This window comes from Arachis hypogaea, chromosome 4 (assembly GCF_003086295.3).
Source record: "Arachis hypogaea cultivar Tifrunner chromosome 4, arahy.Tifrunner.gnm2.J5K5, whole genome shotgun sequence".
Taxonomy (NCBI): domain Eukaryota; kingdom Viridiplantae; phylum Streptophyta; class Magnoliopsida; order Fabales; family Fabaceae; genus Arachis; species Arachis hypogaea.
This window is the reverse complement of record NC_092039.1, coordinates 111011077-111027415: the sequence shown is the minus strand read 5'-3', so window position 1 is coordinate 111027415 and position 16339 is coordinate 111011077. Positions and strand designations below refer to the sequence as shown.

The 16339-nt window shown below is 40.8% G+C and overlaps 1 protein-coding gene across 2 annotated transcripts; it reads right to left on the bottom strand.

The window, feature by feature from the left end:
- Window positions 1-277: 277 nt before the first annotated feature.
- Window positions 278-3037, bottom strand: LOC112797267 (uncharacterized). 2 transcript variants are annotated; one of them, XM_025840114.3, is made up of 2 exons: window positions 2740-3037; window positions 278-2101 (listed from the first exon to the last, which is right to left on the bottom strand). In XM_025840114.3, exon 2 carries the CDS (start codon window positions 2099-2101, stop codon window positions 458-460), a length of 1644 nt encoding a protein of 547 aa, XP_025695899.1. In that variant the 5' UTR covers window positions 2740-3037; the 3' UTR covers window positions 278-457. The 2 variants fall into 2 exon arrangements, with proteins under 2 accessions (XP_025695899.1, XP_025695897.1); XM_025840112.3 differs by having other exon boundaries at window positions 2692-3035.
- Between the last annotated feature and the right edge of the window lie 13302 nt (window positions 3038-16339).

Here is a 16339-nt window from a genome sequence, read left to right as displayed (position 1 = left end):
ATTAGTTATCTGGTGACAAACATTACAATAATGAGAACATAACTCTCCACCCTTTATTCAGCATCAAATGTCAATGGACACCCACTCTAGAGTTTCCATCATTAACACCTCTACAATATTTTTAGTAACACTGGTGCATCTCAACCTAAAACTTTTGTCACAAACAGCATCCACTTCTGGAGTTTAAGGAATTAAGTCCATCACAGTAATCATCAAGGATGGATCATCAACTATATAGGCTTTGTGTCATTGAAGCACAAACGAGAGAGAGAGCAGGTACAAGAAATAAAGATCGTGTTATAAGGTTATTAGTTATTACAAACACTAGTCTATACTCTATACATACTACTGAAATTAGTGAGAACACAAAGCACCCCAGAAACAGAGAGTCAGCTAAAATTCCAATCCCTAGTGGCTACAATAAGGAATTATTATTCTTAAACAATTGGATAAGTACTTAGAAAGGGCACCACCATCTTCTGCTTCTGCTCTCCCTTTGGACGGGTGTGGCATAAACATTAACCGTATGATGATCTTGTGCGGACATGTTGCGCCCGCTGAGATGCCTATTCCCTTCAATCTGTGAGTTACCTAACCACAGGACAAGCACAATGCCAACTAAACTAACTATTGGAGCCGCGGCAAGAAAAAACCATCTTCCTCTACCACCTCTTACCGCCGAAGAATTTGTGGAAGAATTCGAACTTACAACTTCTGTATGATGTATTACACTTTGACTAATACTATCTGCTTCGTTTACTTCAGCCAAGACAGAGACATCAGAGGAACTATCATCCACATCCACCATCTCTAGTTGCTGCCTGTCATGGTTTACATGTTGAAGAACACCATTCTGCTTTCCCTCTTCGTAATCTTTGTCATCAGTTGGAAGCTCATAGCGACAGAGAGGACATGAATTCCGTGTGCTCAACCACGGTAAAATGCAACTTCCATGATAAAGGTGAGAGCATGGAAGCTGACTAGCTTCAGTCCCAAGTACCAATGCATCCTTGCAAATGGCACAAACTAGTTCACCATGCTTCTCATGGTCCTTGTCAACGACTACGCGGGGAAGATTGTTCACAAATGACAAAGATGCAGGAGGTGCTCCTCGTCTCGAATTGTCATTCTCAGCAAGATGCTCAAGAAAATCTTCGAATTGTCTAGCATCGAGATAGTCCCCAAAGTTGGCACCATAGGGATGTAAGCCAGTATCCTCCAAGTCAGCTCCCCAGTTACTGACCATTTGGACCACCTCAGATTCAGCGGAATCAAACCTTTGTACCCGTACATTGCTACCCCTACTTGCACTCGAATTTGAGGTGAAAAACATTTGAAGCCGAGCTGTGGCTTCCGCTTCTACAGCATCAGCTATTTCCCATTCCCGTTCGACATCCTCTTCCTCCTCCTCCTCATCATCATCGTCCTCATTGTCCTCCTCCTCTTCCTCATCATCTTCCATATCATCTGAGTGCCAGTGACTGACACCAGCATGCATTGGATCTATATCGGTGTCACTATCAAACTCATCTCCCACATCCGGTAAACCAAACATTCCTCTATGTATAATACTATGTCTATCCACAGAGACATCTGAGTCACCTCCATAAACACTGAAAGAGAGGGAATCAGTCTCACCATGAGGAATCCTATACCGTCTAAAGCTTTCATTTGATTCATTTTCACCGTAAAGTGAGCTCCAATTATCAAAACCATCGCTGTCGGTATCAGAGAGAACCCGCCTCCATCTCCTAGAACCACTAGGGGTATTATGTAAACTAGCATGCTGCGTCGACCAAGCAGCGGCATCCCCCTCCACAATTTGTTGAACGTCCTCCAAAGAAGCAGTCGCAGATCTGCTTTGCCTCAAATTATTAACCATGTTGTCAACCGACTCAGAGCTGTTGCGCCTGAACCGGCCTCTAAACCTTCTTTGCATGCTCTGAGGGGTAACCATATGATTCCCATAGTCCTCGAGCAATAAAAATTTACAATCACCACATACACCAACTGTTGCAGGATCACTTGTCATCTCATTATCAGGAGATAATGCCTTCTGGCAAAGAGAACAAACCCCAACATTCTCGGAATTCGCAGACATCTGAAACCCGACAAAATGAAGAGAATCAAAGATAGTTCTAGTAATATACATTCACAGCAGGGCAACAAAACAAAAATTGTCTCAACATTGAACATGGCATTAAAATAAACATAAACACTTATCACTAGAACTAATATACATGACAAAAATCACACAATGAACCCCCCAACATAACAATAAAACATGGAGTAGTGTTCAAACAAGAGTAAATTGTAAGTTTAATAAGTATCAACTAAGAATCAAATGTGATTACAAGCACAATAAATTAGTTAAGAATAGTGGCAAAGGAAAAGAAAGAACATTTTTTTCCGACAAAATAATCACATATATGACTAAGATCGCAATGCAATTAATTGAAAGGGGAAAAAAACCGATTCCCCAGTTATAAGGAAAAAATATAAATATAAAATGCAAGCAATTAATTACATTTTTTTACAAAAAAAAAAGGAAAGACATTTTCCCCTCTTACAAAGGGGTAAGAAACAACGAAATTGCTACAAATACGCAATACCGAGAAGATAGAAAGCTTCGATAAGAATATGGGCAATGTTAGAACGGCATAAAGAACGAAACTTTGAATAAAAACTTGCCTGATTGAACTGAGAAGCAAATGGGAATTGAAGAGTGAGAAAAATTACCCAGTTACTGAAAGAAAAAAGAAAAGCGAATAGATCTTCGAACGATTTGGGAATAAGGGGCTAGATTAAGAGTAAGGAGGTTTAATTTTGATGAATGTAACGAAACGGAAGAAGAAGAAGAAGGAGGAGGAGGTAGCTTTAGCGATGTAATTTGAGAGGCATGACTTATGAGCGGTGACTTTGGCTTGTTCGAACAAACATCAATCTCACCTCACTCTACGCTCACCCCTTTCCGCACGACCACCACGTTTCTTTCTTTTTTCCATTTTCTTTTGCGTTAATGGTTTTTTTTTTTTTTGTTATTTTTTTGCTGTTATTGTTGTTATTTACTGGTTTATTTTTTTTGAAGTAGTTATTATTTATTGATTTGTTTTTATTTACTAAATAATTAGAGTTCGAATTCCCTTATTTTAAATAATATATTTATTAGAGTTTAATTTTGAAAAATAAATTTAAAAATTAGTTATTATTCAACAATAAAGTTATATTGAATTAAGTTTTAAAGTGATTTTTGAGATTAATTTCTTAAAAAAAAAATATATCTCTAAAAATTTAATTGTACTACAAACGGTATCTAAATTAAAAAAATTGCATCATGTTAATTTTTAAGACTTTTTCTATCAAGTTACTTTTTATAAATTTAATACATTTTTTGGCGTTGTTTTATTTTTGGCACTAAGTACTTGTTAAAACGACATCGTTTAATGATTATACATTTTTTTGTGGGGGATAAAATAGTTTATGGTTCATTAAAGTTAAATGATGTTGTTTTATCAAATATTTAGTGCAAAAGCTAAAGTAATGTTTTATTTAGTTCAATATAAAAAGATATGTGTCACATTATTCATAGTGTGAGTGTATGACAAGTAATTCTATGAAAAATGAGTATAAATTAACATGATAAATTATTTTTTAATTTTAAAAACTTTTTATGATGCAATTAAAATTTTAGAATATTTTTAGTATAAATACTTAAATAGATAATTTTAAAAATTATTTTAAAGTTTAATTGAGATCTATCTTACAAAAATAATAAAAAAATGAGAATGAAAACCACTTAATAATTATTGAGGCCTACTACACATTAGGGGTGGCAAACGGGCCTAAACCCGCCGGGCCAGCCCGTGTAACCCGCCAAAAAAGGCGGGCTGGGCTGGAAAATCGAGACCGCCAAATAGCAAAAGCCCGCCTAACCCGCACCGCTTAAACCGCGGGTTTTGGCGGGCTTTGGCGGGGCGGGGCGGGCTTCCCCGCCGGGCTAAGGTTTTTTTTAGTGATGGGGTATTTTTGCAATTTTTTTCCTAAAACCTAACTTCCCCCAACCTAACTTACAAGAGTATGAAGATAAAAATTGAGTGTTTTGAATTATGTTTATGTTATTTTGGAGACAATATTTATAATTATGTTTTGGATTATGTTTATTTTGCTTTGGAGAGAATATTTATACTTATATTTTGAATGAAAATTTGGTTTATAATTATATTTATTAGATATTTATAATTACAAAGACTTTAATGTTTGTGAATATAAAAAATATAATTTTTTATGCCATTAGAAATTATAAATTTATTAATATGGTTGTGAAATTATATATATTACTTAGTAGTTAATAGTAAAAAAAAAGAGGAGCTTTGGCGGGCTTAGCCCGCCAGCCCGCCAGCCCGCAGTTAGGCGGGGCGGGCTAGGATTCTAGGACCGCCTAATTAGGCGGGGCGGGGCGGGCCAGCCCGCCAAAGGGCGGGCTTCTGGCGGGGCGGGGCGGGGCGGGGCGGGGCGGGGCGGGCTTCCCCGCTTGCCACCCCTACTACACATACAAGTCTTTTTGGTTTACAAATTATATAAGTTGGCCCAAATCCAAGAAAAAAAAATACGCACACCACTCCTTTAAAATCGAGCGTCCAACGCACGCGTTCATGATGCCGCACTCTTCCTCTTCTTCCTCAATCAAAATACAAACCGTCAAGATTCAAGTGACATTCGAAATAAACTACAATTCTGAAGACACGTTCCAAAAAATACAAATCTCCATAAAAAAATCACCAGAAAAAATGAATAAACATTATTCAAGGTACTGTTTTACTGTTCTTCTAGATTTTTTTTAGATTGTCTTTGCCATGTGCCTCATTTTTAACCAGCCAAATAATTAAAAGATTTCAATAAGAAATATACTTCTCTCCCATGTTTTGGGTGTATTTCTTAAATCCTTTGGGCGTATTTCTGTAATCATTTGGGTGTATTTCTGTAACCATTTGGGTGTATTTCTGTAATCTTTTCTATAACCGTTTGGGTGTATTTCTGTAATCATTTGAGTATATTTCTATAATCGTTTGGGTGTATTTCTGAAGTTCCATTATCTTCAAAATAATTTCAAAGCTTGATTTCAGAAACCATGAAAATCGAAAAAAAATGAAGCAAGAAGAAGATCCAACAAATTTGGCAAGAAATTCGAAAAAAGAAACGAAATCTTTTGAAAATGGAAGTTATATATTTGCACGTTAATTGAGTTGAATTGATTTAAAAGTCTGTTAAAGAGACAGCGCATTCTTTTCAGGCTTGTAAAGCTTATAAGTGCAAAACACTTGTATGTAGAGATTAATCCATAATTATTGTCTCCAAGTCAAATGAGAGAGATTGTATCTATAAAAGAATTTTTAGTAATGATTATGATGTCTAAAAATATTTGTCTAATTTATTAAAAAAATTAAAAATTAATATTTAATTTTAAAAATATAAAAATAAATAATTATTAAATATTTAAAATTTATCATAAAAAATAAATTAAATAAAAATTAGGGTAAAAAACGTATTTAAGCCAGGCTGAGGAAGATATTACGCATATCAGCCAAAACGAAAATTGTTTCAGCAATCAACCAATGGGCATTTTAATGTAATTTGAAGCAACAAAATTTGAATTACAATTGTACGTAATTCGAATCAATATGGATTGAATTATGCACAAGGAAGATTGCATGTAATTCGAAGCTACTTGGGTCGAATTATGAAAGCTTAATTCGAATGTAGTCAATTCGAATTACTAGCAAAAGTGTAGTAACCATAATTCGAACTTTAGTGATTCGAATTAGTATGAAATGTGAAGAAAGGCATAATTCGAAATGACCTGATTCGAATTACGTATATATAGTGCGAATGAGGATGATTCGAATTAGTGTGTACCAGAGCTCTATATATATGAGATGAACGTGAGTTGCCCTCATTAGAGAGGGGTCAGATGGCTAGTGAGGACAGTTTTCTAGTGTTGGTTCACCACAGAGGATCGATTAAGAGAAAAAATCGTTCCGGTGTGAAGTTCACCGATAAGGATCCTCTCTGCATTATCGTGAGTTCTACGACGAGCTTTGATGACCTTGTTAGCTCTGTACTGATGAAACTTGCTCTGGAAGGTGTGAAAAGGGTTAAAAAGTTTTTCTATCGCATTCCAATCACGGTGCTCCAAGATACCGTGAAGTATGATTGTTTCACGATTGGGAGTGATGAGGACTTGCAGGTCATGTTTCATTGTCGCCGGCAGTTTCCCGAAGTGAGGACACCAAAGCTATTGGCAAAGTTGGTTGATGTGGTATCCAGCTCGGGGGGTTCGAACCGGAATACCAACACTTTAGCCACGGTTGCCGGTTCTAGCTCCAGACCTGCCGTTGCTTCTTCCTCCGTCCCTCCGTACGAGCCACCCGTCCAGCCTGTCGCCTCCTCTTCGTTCGCTGTTGATCTCAACGGCAGTGTTGGCGACGAGGTTGGAACAGGGGAATTTATACCGACCTCTATATAGTGTGTTGCACCGGCTGGGGTTGGAGATGGATTGTTTGATGATCCAGAGGACGATGATGTCGAGCAGGATATGATTGCTGATGACAGTGGCGATGATATTGGAGCGAGTGAGCCTGCAGGGGCGGGAGGTGGTTCTAGCTCTGGCACACAGTAGTACCCTCCACATTTTTCATCTTTGGACCTGGATGCCATGAGGCCTGATAGGGTACCTGGGCAGCATGCTGGATTTGGTGCTAGAGATACAGAAGGGTCTGCTGGTATGACATAGTTCCAGGTTGGTCAGCAATTTCAGGATAAAGATGAGGCCCTGTTAAGTGTGAAGACTTACAGCATCCGCCGAGGGGTACAGTACAAGGTAGTAGAGTCTGATTATCACCGGTATGTGGGCAAGTGTTCTGAGTTCGGGAATGGGTGCACATGATTGATTCGACTGAGTCTCCGGCAGTGTAAGAGCATTTGGGAGGTCAAACGGTACAATGGACCGCATACTTGTCTGGCCAGCTCCATATCTAGCGATCACAGGAGTTTGGATTATCATGTGATATCGGCCTTCATTATGCCAATGGTTAGGGCTGATGCATCCATCAGCATCAAGGTGCTCCTAAATGTGACGGCCTCACACTACGGGTTCAGGCCGACATATAGGAGGGTCTGGATGGCGAAGCAGAAGGCTGTTGCCGTCATTTATGGTGACTGGGATGAGTCATACAACGAGCTCCCAAGGTGGGTGTTAGGAGTGCAGGTGACCATGCCTGGTTCTGTTGTAGTGCTTAGGACTAGCCCTGTTCGAGTTGGGGGACAGCTAGACGAGTCTCAGGCTTATTTTCACAGACTGTTCTAGACTTTCCCCACCGTGTATCGAGGCATTTCGTCCTTGCAAGCCGTTGATGAGTATTGATGGCACCCACCTATATGGCAAGTATGGGGGTACGTTGCTTGTAACGATTGCACAGGACGGGAACTCCAGCATACTTCCTGTTGCATTCGCACTAGTCGAGGGTGAGAATGCTGAGTCGTGGTCATTCTTTCTCTCCCACCTCCGTCAGCACGTGACACCACAGCCAGGTCTGCTTGTTATTTCTGATAGGCATAACGGTATCAAGGCCGCACTTGAGGCTCTCGACGGGGGCTGGCTACCTCCAGCTGCATACCAGGCATTCTGCATTCGACACGTATCAGCAAATTTTGCCCCCACTTTCAAGGACAAAGGCGCAATGAGGCTTCTTGTGAATGCTGCCTATGCTAAGACCGAGGTCGAGTTCGAATACTGGTTTGATTTTGACTTGGTCGGTTTGAAATTTGAATATCAATGTTTTAAATTATGAGAGTTACCCCTGCCTCTATGCTGAAATGAAGACACGTTTCAAGTCACATGAAATTGACATGGACAAAAATGATAATAGCATGTGTTCATACCCTGGGTCGAGCTGTCCGACCCGGGATGTTCTACCGACAAAGTGACCGACCTCTTCAGGTCAGGACAATCCGACCTCTTCTCAAAGAGCTTGGCCAAGCTACCAGGAAAGCCCAATAAAGGGCCCAAACCGAGGAACACGACCCGAATCCAAAGGTAGCCCAAGCCTATAGAGATGAAGGCGGTTCCCTTAAAGATAAGATGACTTCACTCGAAGATAAAGATAAGATAAGATAACTAACTTATCTTATCTAAGGAAGGTCTCTTTACACCATTATAAATACACTGGAGCACCCATGTATAACTCATACTCTGATTCTACTCAATACCTGCTTAATACCCTTGCTAACTTAAGCATCGGAGTCCCTTGCAGGTACCCCCACCCTCCGGGGACGAAGGATCAACACCACCACCAAGTCCAACAAGTCGGACACAACAGCTCCGACCAGCACAGAAGATCTTGTCCGAGATCGACGTACAGTTTCAGGTAACCCTTGGAACATTGGCGCCGTTGCTGGGGAACCTAGAAGTCATCCTGTCACCATGGCGGACGACCATGACAACGACCACACTTTAGATCTAGAGGATAGAATGCCGCACAAAAACGTAGACGCCACACCAAAAGATACTTCCCAACTTAACAACAAGAAGAACCCCTCAAACGAGGGAGCCATGGATGCACTTCAGGACCGGTTAAAACAACTTGAAGAAGCCCTACGTGAATGAGAGGCCGAGAAAGACCTACAAAGGAAAATAAGGCGACGCCGGGAATTGGAGAACAAACTCTTAAAACTTGAAGTCGATATCAAAACCAAAGCCAGCCAATCCCCTCCCGAAGATAGCTCCCGCAAGGAGCAAGACCCATTCACCAAGGAGATCATGAAGACTAAAATCCCAAAAGATTTTAAACTCCCAGATATGACCTTATACAACGGTACTATAGATCCCGGCCATCATCTCAGTAATTTCAGAAGCAGAATATACCTCACCGACGCCTCAGATGCAGTTCGTTGCAAAGCCTTTCCGACTACTTTGACAAAGACGGCAATTAGATGGTTCGAAAACCTCCCTCCTAGGTCCATCTCAAGTTTCGACGACATGGCCAATAAATTCCTGGCCAGATTCTCCATCCAAAAACACAAGGCTAAACATGCTCCGAGCCTATTGGGAATCAAACAAGGAAAATAGGAAACCCTTCACAACTACATGGAAAGATTCAACAAGACATGCCTGGACATACAGAACCTACCGACAGAGGCCGCCATTATGGGTCTCATTAATGGCTTGCGAGAAGGGCCCTTTAGTCAATCCATATCAAAGAAATACCCCACATCTCTGAACGAGGTGCAGGAACGATCAAAAAAGTACATCAACATGGAAGAAAACTCCCGATTAGGAGAGACCTCGAAAGCCGGATTCGCCTCCCGGGATAAAGACAAAGATTCTAGAAAGAAGGAATATCGACATGGAGAGAAAATAAAAAATACCACAATTACACCCCCTCCAGGTATCTCTTGTGGATGTATACAGAGAGGTTTACAACACGGAAAAAATACCACCAGCTCGGCCACTCAAAGGCAAAAAAGGAGGAGGAAACTGGGCTGAATATTGAATACTATCGGATCCGCGGGCACTCCACCAATAAGTGTTTCAATCTAAAAAATTTCATAGAAAAGCTAGTAAGAGAAGGAAAGCTAGATCGATATCTGGCCACCCGTGACGATGAGCAAAGAAAAAGAAGAAGAGCAGAAGATGTTGGACAAACCGCGCGATCATCTCGTACACCAGAAAGACATGTCCACATGATACACGGCGGATTTGTCAGGAGAGGAATCTCCAAATCATCTCGCAAAAGACACCTCAAAGATGTATATCATGTCGCAGGAAAGGAGGAAGCACCCGACATCCCCGCGATTACTTTCACCAAGGAAGACGCTTCCGGCATCGCATCAGGACATGACGATCCCATGGTCATCACTATTATACTGGCAAACGCAAATCTTCACCGCATGCTAATAGACCAGGGGAGCTCCGCCGATATCTTATTCAAAACTGCCTGGAAGAAAAAAGAACTCAAAGCATATCCGGATAGCCTGTTCGGACTAGGAGATACCCCGATTCAACCGGTGGGATACATCTCGCTACACACAAATTTCAGAAAAGTAAGTTAGTCAAGAACACTCAAAATAGATTACATCGTAGTCGACGTAAGTTCAGCCTACAATGCCCTAATAGGTCGGACAACGTTGAATAAGCTCGGTGCAATAGTCTCAACCCTACATCTATGCATGAAGTTCCCAACGGTATGGGGATAGGTACGATAAAAGTAGATCAGAAGATGGCGCGCTGCTGTTACAACGAAAGTCTAAGCCTCAGAGGCAGAGGAGAAGAGTTCCACACAATTGAGCTCGGTGGAGTTCAGAGGCGGGAAGAACTCCGCCCACAACCTGAAGGTGAAATAGAGAAAATCCAGATCAGGGACACCCCAGACCAAACGACCAATATCGGCACACTCCTGAAAGGAGACATAAAAGAATCACTCATACAATTTCTACGAGATAACATCGACCTCTTTGCGTGGAAGGCCACAGACATGCTAGGCATAGACCCCAAGCTAATGTGCCACAAGCTAGCAGTCTACCCAGGATCTCGGCCGGTACAACAGAGACGTAGAAAGCTAGGACCAGAACGCTCTCAGGCTGTGGAAGAACAGGTACAAGCTCTACTGGAGGCAGGTTTCATAAGAGAAGTCAAATACCCACTATGGCTTGCTAACATCGTATTGGTGAAAAAGTCAAACGAGAAGTGGCGAATGTGCACTGACTATACCGACCTCAACAAAGCCTGCCCAAAAGATCCTTATCTACTCCCAAGCATCGACGCACTGGTAAATGCTTCCTCCAAATATAAATACCTCTCCTTTATGGATGCATACTCGCGATATAACCAAATCCCAATGTACCCACCCGACCAAAAAAAAACCTCATTCTTAACCCCAAAGGGAAATTACTGCTACATTGTCATGCCCTTCGGTCTTAAAAACGCGGGAGCCACTTACCAAAGATTAATGAACAAGGTTTTTTTGGATCACATCGGAAAAATCATGGAAGCCTACGTGGACGACATGCTAGTAAAGACACAAAACGAAGAGATGTTATTATCCGACCTGACCCAAGTATTCGACACTATAAGACGACATGGCATGTGACTCAATCCCGCAAAATGCACCTTCGCAATAGAAGCTGGTAAATTCTTGGGTTTTATGATCACACAGAGAGGAATTGAGGCAAACCCGGATAAATGCTGGGCCATACTCAACATGAAAAGTCCGACTTGTGTCAAAGAGGTACAACAACTCAACGGAAGGTTGGCAGCCTTGTCCAGATTCCTAGCCGGATCAGCAATAAGATCTCTCCCCTTCTACGCCACTCTAAGGAAGGGAAAGGAGTTTGAATGGACAGCAGAATGCGAGTGATAAACCACTGTTTTATGGTTTATCTTATGCTCAATTGAGTGGTTTTTATCAAGCCTTTGCACACTTATTCATACTATTTGCATGGTTTTACAATTTCTTTCCAAAATTTGTTCTATGATTGAAAACTTGCTTCCTAGAGTCTTTAATTTGTGTATTTTAATCATCTATTATTACCATTTGATACCTTGATATGTGTGTTAAGTGATTTCAGGGATTACAGGGCAAGAATGGCTTAGAGGATGGCAAGGAAGCATGCAAAAGTGGAAGGAATACAAGAAGTTGAAGAAATTGCTAAGCTGTTGGTGCACGAAATTGCAATCACACTTTTGCAACTCCGCACAACTAACCAGCAAGTGCACTGGGTCGTCCAAGTAATACCTTGCGTGAGTAAGGGTCGATCCCACGGAGATTGTCGGCTTGAAGCAAGCTATGGTTATCTTGTAAATCTTAGTCAGGATATCAGAAATTATCAGGATTGATTGTAAAAAAAACAAAAGAACATGAAATGATTACTTGTTTTGCAGTAATGGAGAATAGGTTGAGGTTTTGGAGGTGCTCCATCTTCTGAATCTCTGCTTTCCTACTGTCTTCTTCATCAAACACGCAAGGCTCCTTCCATGGCAAGCTGTATGTAGGGTTTCACCGTTGTCAATGGCTACCTCCCATCCTCTCAGTGAAAATGTTCCTATGCTCTGTCACAGCATGGCTAATCATCTGTCGGTTCTCGATCAGGCCGGAATAGAATCCAGTGATTCTTTTGCGTCTGTCACTAACGCCCCGCCTTCAGGAGTTTGAAGCTCGTCACAGTCATTCAATCATTGAATCCTACTCAGAATACCACAGACAAGGTTTAGACCTTCCGGATTCTCTTGAATGCCGCCATCAGTTCTAGCTTATACCACGAAGATTCCGATTAAAGAATCCAAGAGATAACTACTTAATCTAAGGTAGAACGGAGGTGGTTGTCAGACACGCGTTCATAGTTGAGAATGATGATGATTGTCACGGATCATCACATTCATCCGGGTTAAGAACAAGTATTATCTTAGAATGGAAGCAAGCATGATTGAATGAGAAACAGTAGTAATTGCATTAATCCATCAAGACACAGCAGAGCTCCTCACCCCCAACCATGGGGTTTAGAGACTCATGCCGTGGAAGATACACAAAGAAAACGTGTAAAGTGTCATGAGGTCCAGATACAATGTCAAATGATCCTATTAATAGTAAACTAGTAGCCTAGGGTGTACACAGATGAGTAAATGACTTAAAAATCCACTTCCGGGCCCACTTGGTGTGTGCTTGGGTTGAGCAATGAAGCATTTTCGTGTAGAGACCTTTTCTGGAGTTAAACGCCAGCTTTCATGCCAGTTTGGGCGTTTAACTCCAAGTTTCATGCCAGTTCCAGCGTTAAACGCTGGAAATATTGAGGCCGAATTGCCACGCCGGTTTGGGCCATCAAATCTTGGGCAAAGTATGGACTATCATATATTTCTGGAAAGCCCAGGATGTCTACTTTCCAACGCCGTTGAGAGCGCACCAATTGGGCTTCTGTAGCTCCAGAAAATCCACTTCGAGTGCAGGGAGGTCAGAATCCAACAGCATCTGCAGTCCTTTTCAGTCTCAGAATCAGATTTTTGCTCAGAACCCTCAATTTCAGCCAGAAAATACCTGAAATCACAGAAAAACACACAAACTCATAGTAAAGTCCAGAAAAGTGAATTTTAACTAAAAAATAATAAAAATATACTAAAAACTAACTAGATCATACTAAAAACATACTAAAAACAATGCCAAAAAGCGTATAAATTATCCGCTCATCACAACACCAAACTTAAATTGTTGCTTGTCCCCAAGCAACTGAAAATCAAAATAGGATAAAAAGAAGAGAATGTACTATAGACTCCAAAATATCAAGGAAACTTAGCTCCAATTAGATGAGCGGGACTAGTAGCTTTTTGCCTCCGAACAGTTTTGGCATCTCACTCTATCCTTTGAAGTTCAGAATGATTAGCATCTATAGGAACTCAGAACTCAGATAGTGTTATTGATTCTCCTAGTTAAGTATAATGATTCTTGAACATAGCTAATGTATGAGTCTTGGCTGTGGCCCAAAGCACTCTGTTTTCTAGTATTACCACCGGATACATACATGCCACAGACACATAATTGGGTGAACCTTTTTAGATTGTGACCCAGCTTTGCTAGAGTCCCCAATTAGAGGTGTCCAGGGTTCTTAAGCACACTCTTTTTGCCTTGGATCACAACTTTATTTCCTTCTTTTTCTTTCTCTTCTTTTTTTTTTCGATTTTTTTTGTATCCACTGCTTTTTCTTGCTTCAAGAATCAATTAGATGATTTTTCAGATCCTCAATAACAGTTCTCTTTTTCCTCATTCTTTCAAGAGCCAACAATTTCTAACATTCTCAAAACAAAAAATTCAAGAGACATATGCACTGTTCAAGCATTCATTCAGAAAACAAAAATTATTGTCACCACATCAAACTAATTCAACTAGTTTCAAGGATAAATTTCGAAATCCTGTACTTCTTGTTCTTTTGTGATTAAAGCATTTTTCATTTAAGAGAGGTGATAGATTCATAGGACATTCATAGCTTTAAGGCATGAATTTTAAATTTTATTAACTATGAATTAAAAACAAGACTCAAAAATAGATATAAGATGAGACTAAAGAAAAATAAAAAAAGAAAACAAAACAAAAGAAAAAAAACGCAAAAACATAGGCTCCTAATGATAGAGTTTTTCACAGAGTTAGGACTCAACAACCTTGATTTTGAGAAGTGGATGCTCCCTCAACTTGAGAGGAGAGCTTTTGGCGTTTCAACTCTTGGAGTTCACGCCCCTGCTTCTCTTGTTCCTTCAGCAATTTGCAGAGCATGCAGTTCTGATTCTGCTGTTCTTCCTTCAGTTGCTCCATAGTCTCTTGCAACTTGGTGATAGATGCTTCTAGGCTGGTCCAGTAGTCAATTCTTGGGAACTCAGGGAGGAATTCCTGCGCCCTCCTCTTGATAGAGTTGTCTTGCATTTGTCCTTCCATTGACTTCTTGGTGATTGGGTGTTCAATGGGTATGAACTCATCTACTCCCATCTTCACCCCAGCCTCTTTACAGAGCAAGGAAATCAAGTTTGGGTAAGCCAATTTGGCTTCAGTGGAATTCTTATTTGCAATTGTGTAGATCTCACAAGCAATCACATGATGAACCTCCACTTCTTTTCCAAGCATAATGCAATGAATCATCACTGCTCTCTTGATGGTGACCTCAGAATGGTTGCTAGTGGGCAATATGGAACGCCCAATAAAGTCTAGCCAACCTCTTGCAATTGGTTTGAGGTCTCCCCTCTTGAGTTGGTTTGGGACACCCTTTGAATTGGTTATCCACTTAGTTCCAGGGAGGCATATGTCCTCTAGAACTTGATCCAACCCTTTATCTGCTCTCACCATCCTCCTATTAAAGGATTCAGGATCATCTTGCAGTTGAGGTAGTTTGAAGATTTCTCTTATTTTGTCCAGATGGAAGTACATAACTTTCCCTCTGACCATGGTTCTGTAGGTATGGTAAGCAGTTCCAGTCATTCTCTGTTTATCTGTTAGCCACAGATTTGAGTAGAATTCCTGAACCATGTTCCTTCCAACCTTTATTTCAGGATTGGTTAGAACTTCCCATCCTCTGTTTCGAATTTGCTCTTGGATCCCCGGATATTCATCTTCTTTCAGATCAAATTTAACCTCCGGGATCACTGACCTCAGACCCATTATTTTGTGATAATGGTCTTCATGTTCTTTGGTTAAGAACTTCTCTTGATTCCAAAGATTCTTTGGATTATTCTCTTTCTTTCCTCTTAAATTGGTTTGTTTTCCCTTAGGAGCCATGATCTTGATGAATATTGGCTTAGTGATCACGGAAAAGCGTAAAAACTTGGTGCACAAAATTGCAATCACACTTTTGCAACTCCGCACAACTAACCAGCAAGTGCACTGGGTCGTCCAAGTAATACCTTGCGTGAGCAAGGGTCGATCCCACGGAGATTGTCGGCTTGAAGCAAGCTATGGTTATCTTGTAAATCTTAGTCAGGATATCAGAAATTATCAGGATTGATTGTAAAAAAAACAAAAGAACATGAAATGATTACTTGTTTTGCAGTAATGGAGAATAGGTTGAGGTTTTGGAGGTGCTCCATCTTCTGAATCTCTGCTTTCCTACTGTCTTCTTCATCAAACACGCAAGGCTCCTTCCATGGCAAGCTGTATGTAGGGTTTCACCGTTGTCAATGGCTACCTCCCATCCTCTCAGTGAAAATGTTCCTATGCTCTGTCACAGCATGGCTAATCATCTGTCGGTTCTCGATCAGGCCGGAATAGAATCCAGTGATTCTTTTGCGTCTGTCACTAACGCCCCGCCTTCAGGAGTTTGAAGCTCGTCACAGTCATTCAATCATTGAATCCTACTCAGAATACCACAGACAAGGTTTAGACCTTCCGGATTCTCTTGAATGCCGCCATCAGTTCTAGCTTATACCACGAAGATTCCGATTAAAGAATCCAAGAGATAACTACTTAATCTAAGGTAGAACGGAGGTGGTTGTTAGGCACGCGTTCATAGTTGAGAATGATGATGATTGTCACGGATCATCACATTCATCCGGGTTAAGAACAAGTATTATCTTAGAATGGAAGCAAGCATGATTGAATGAGAAACAGTAGTAATTGCATTAATCCATCAAGACACAGCAGAGCTCCTCACCCCCAACCATGGGGTTTAGAGACTCATGCCGTGGAAGATACACAAAGAAAACGTGTAAAGTGTCATGAGGTCCAGATACAATGTCAAATGATCCTATTAATAGTAAACTAGTAGCCTAGGGTGTACAGAGATGAGTAAATGACTTAAAAATCCACTTCCGGGCCCA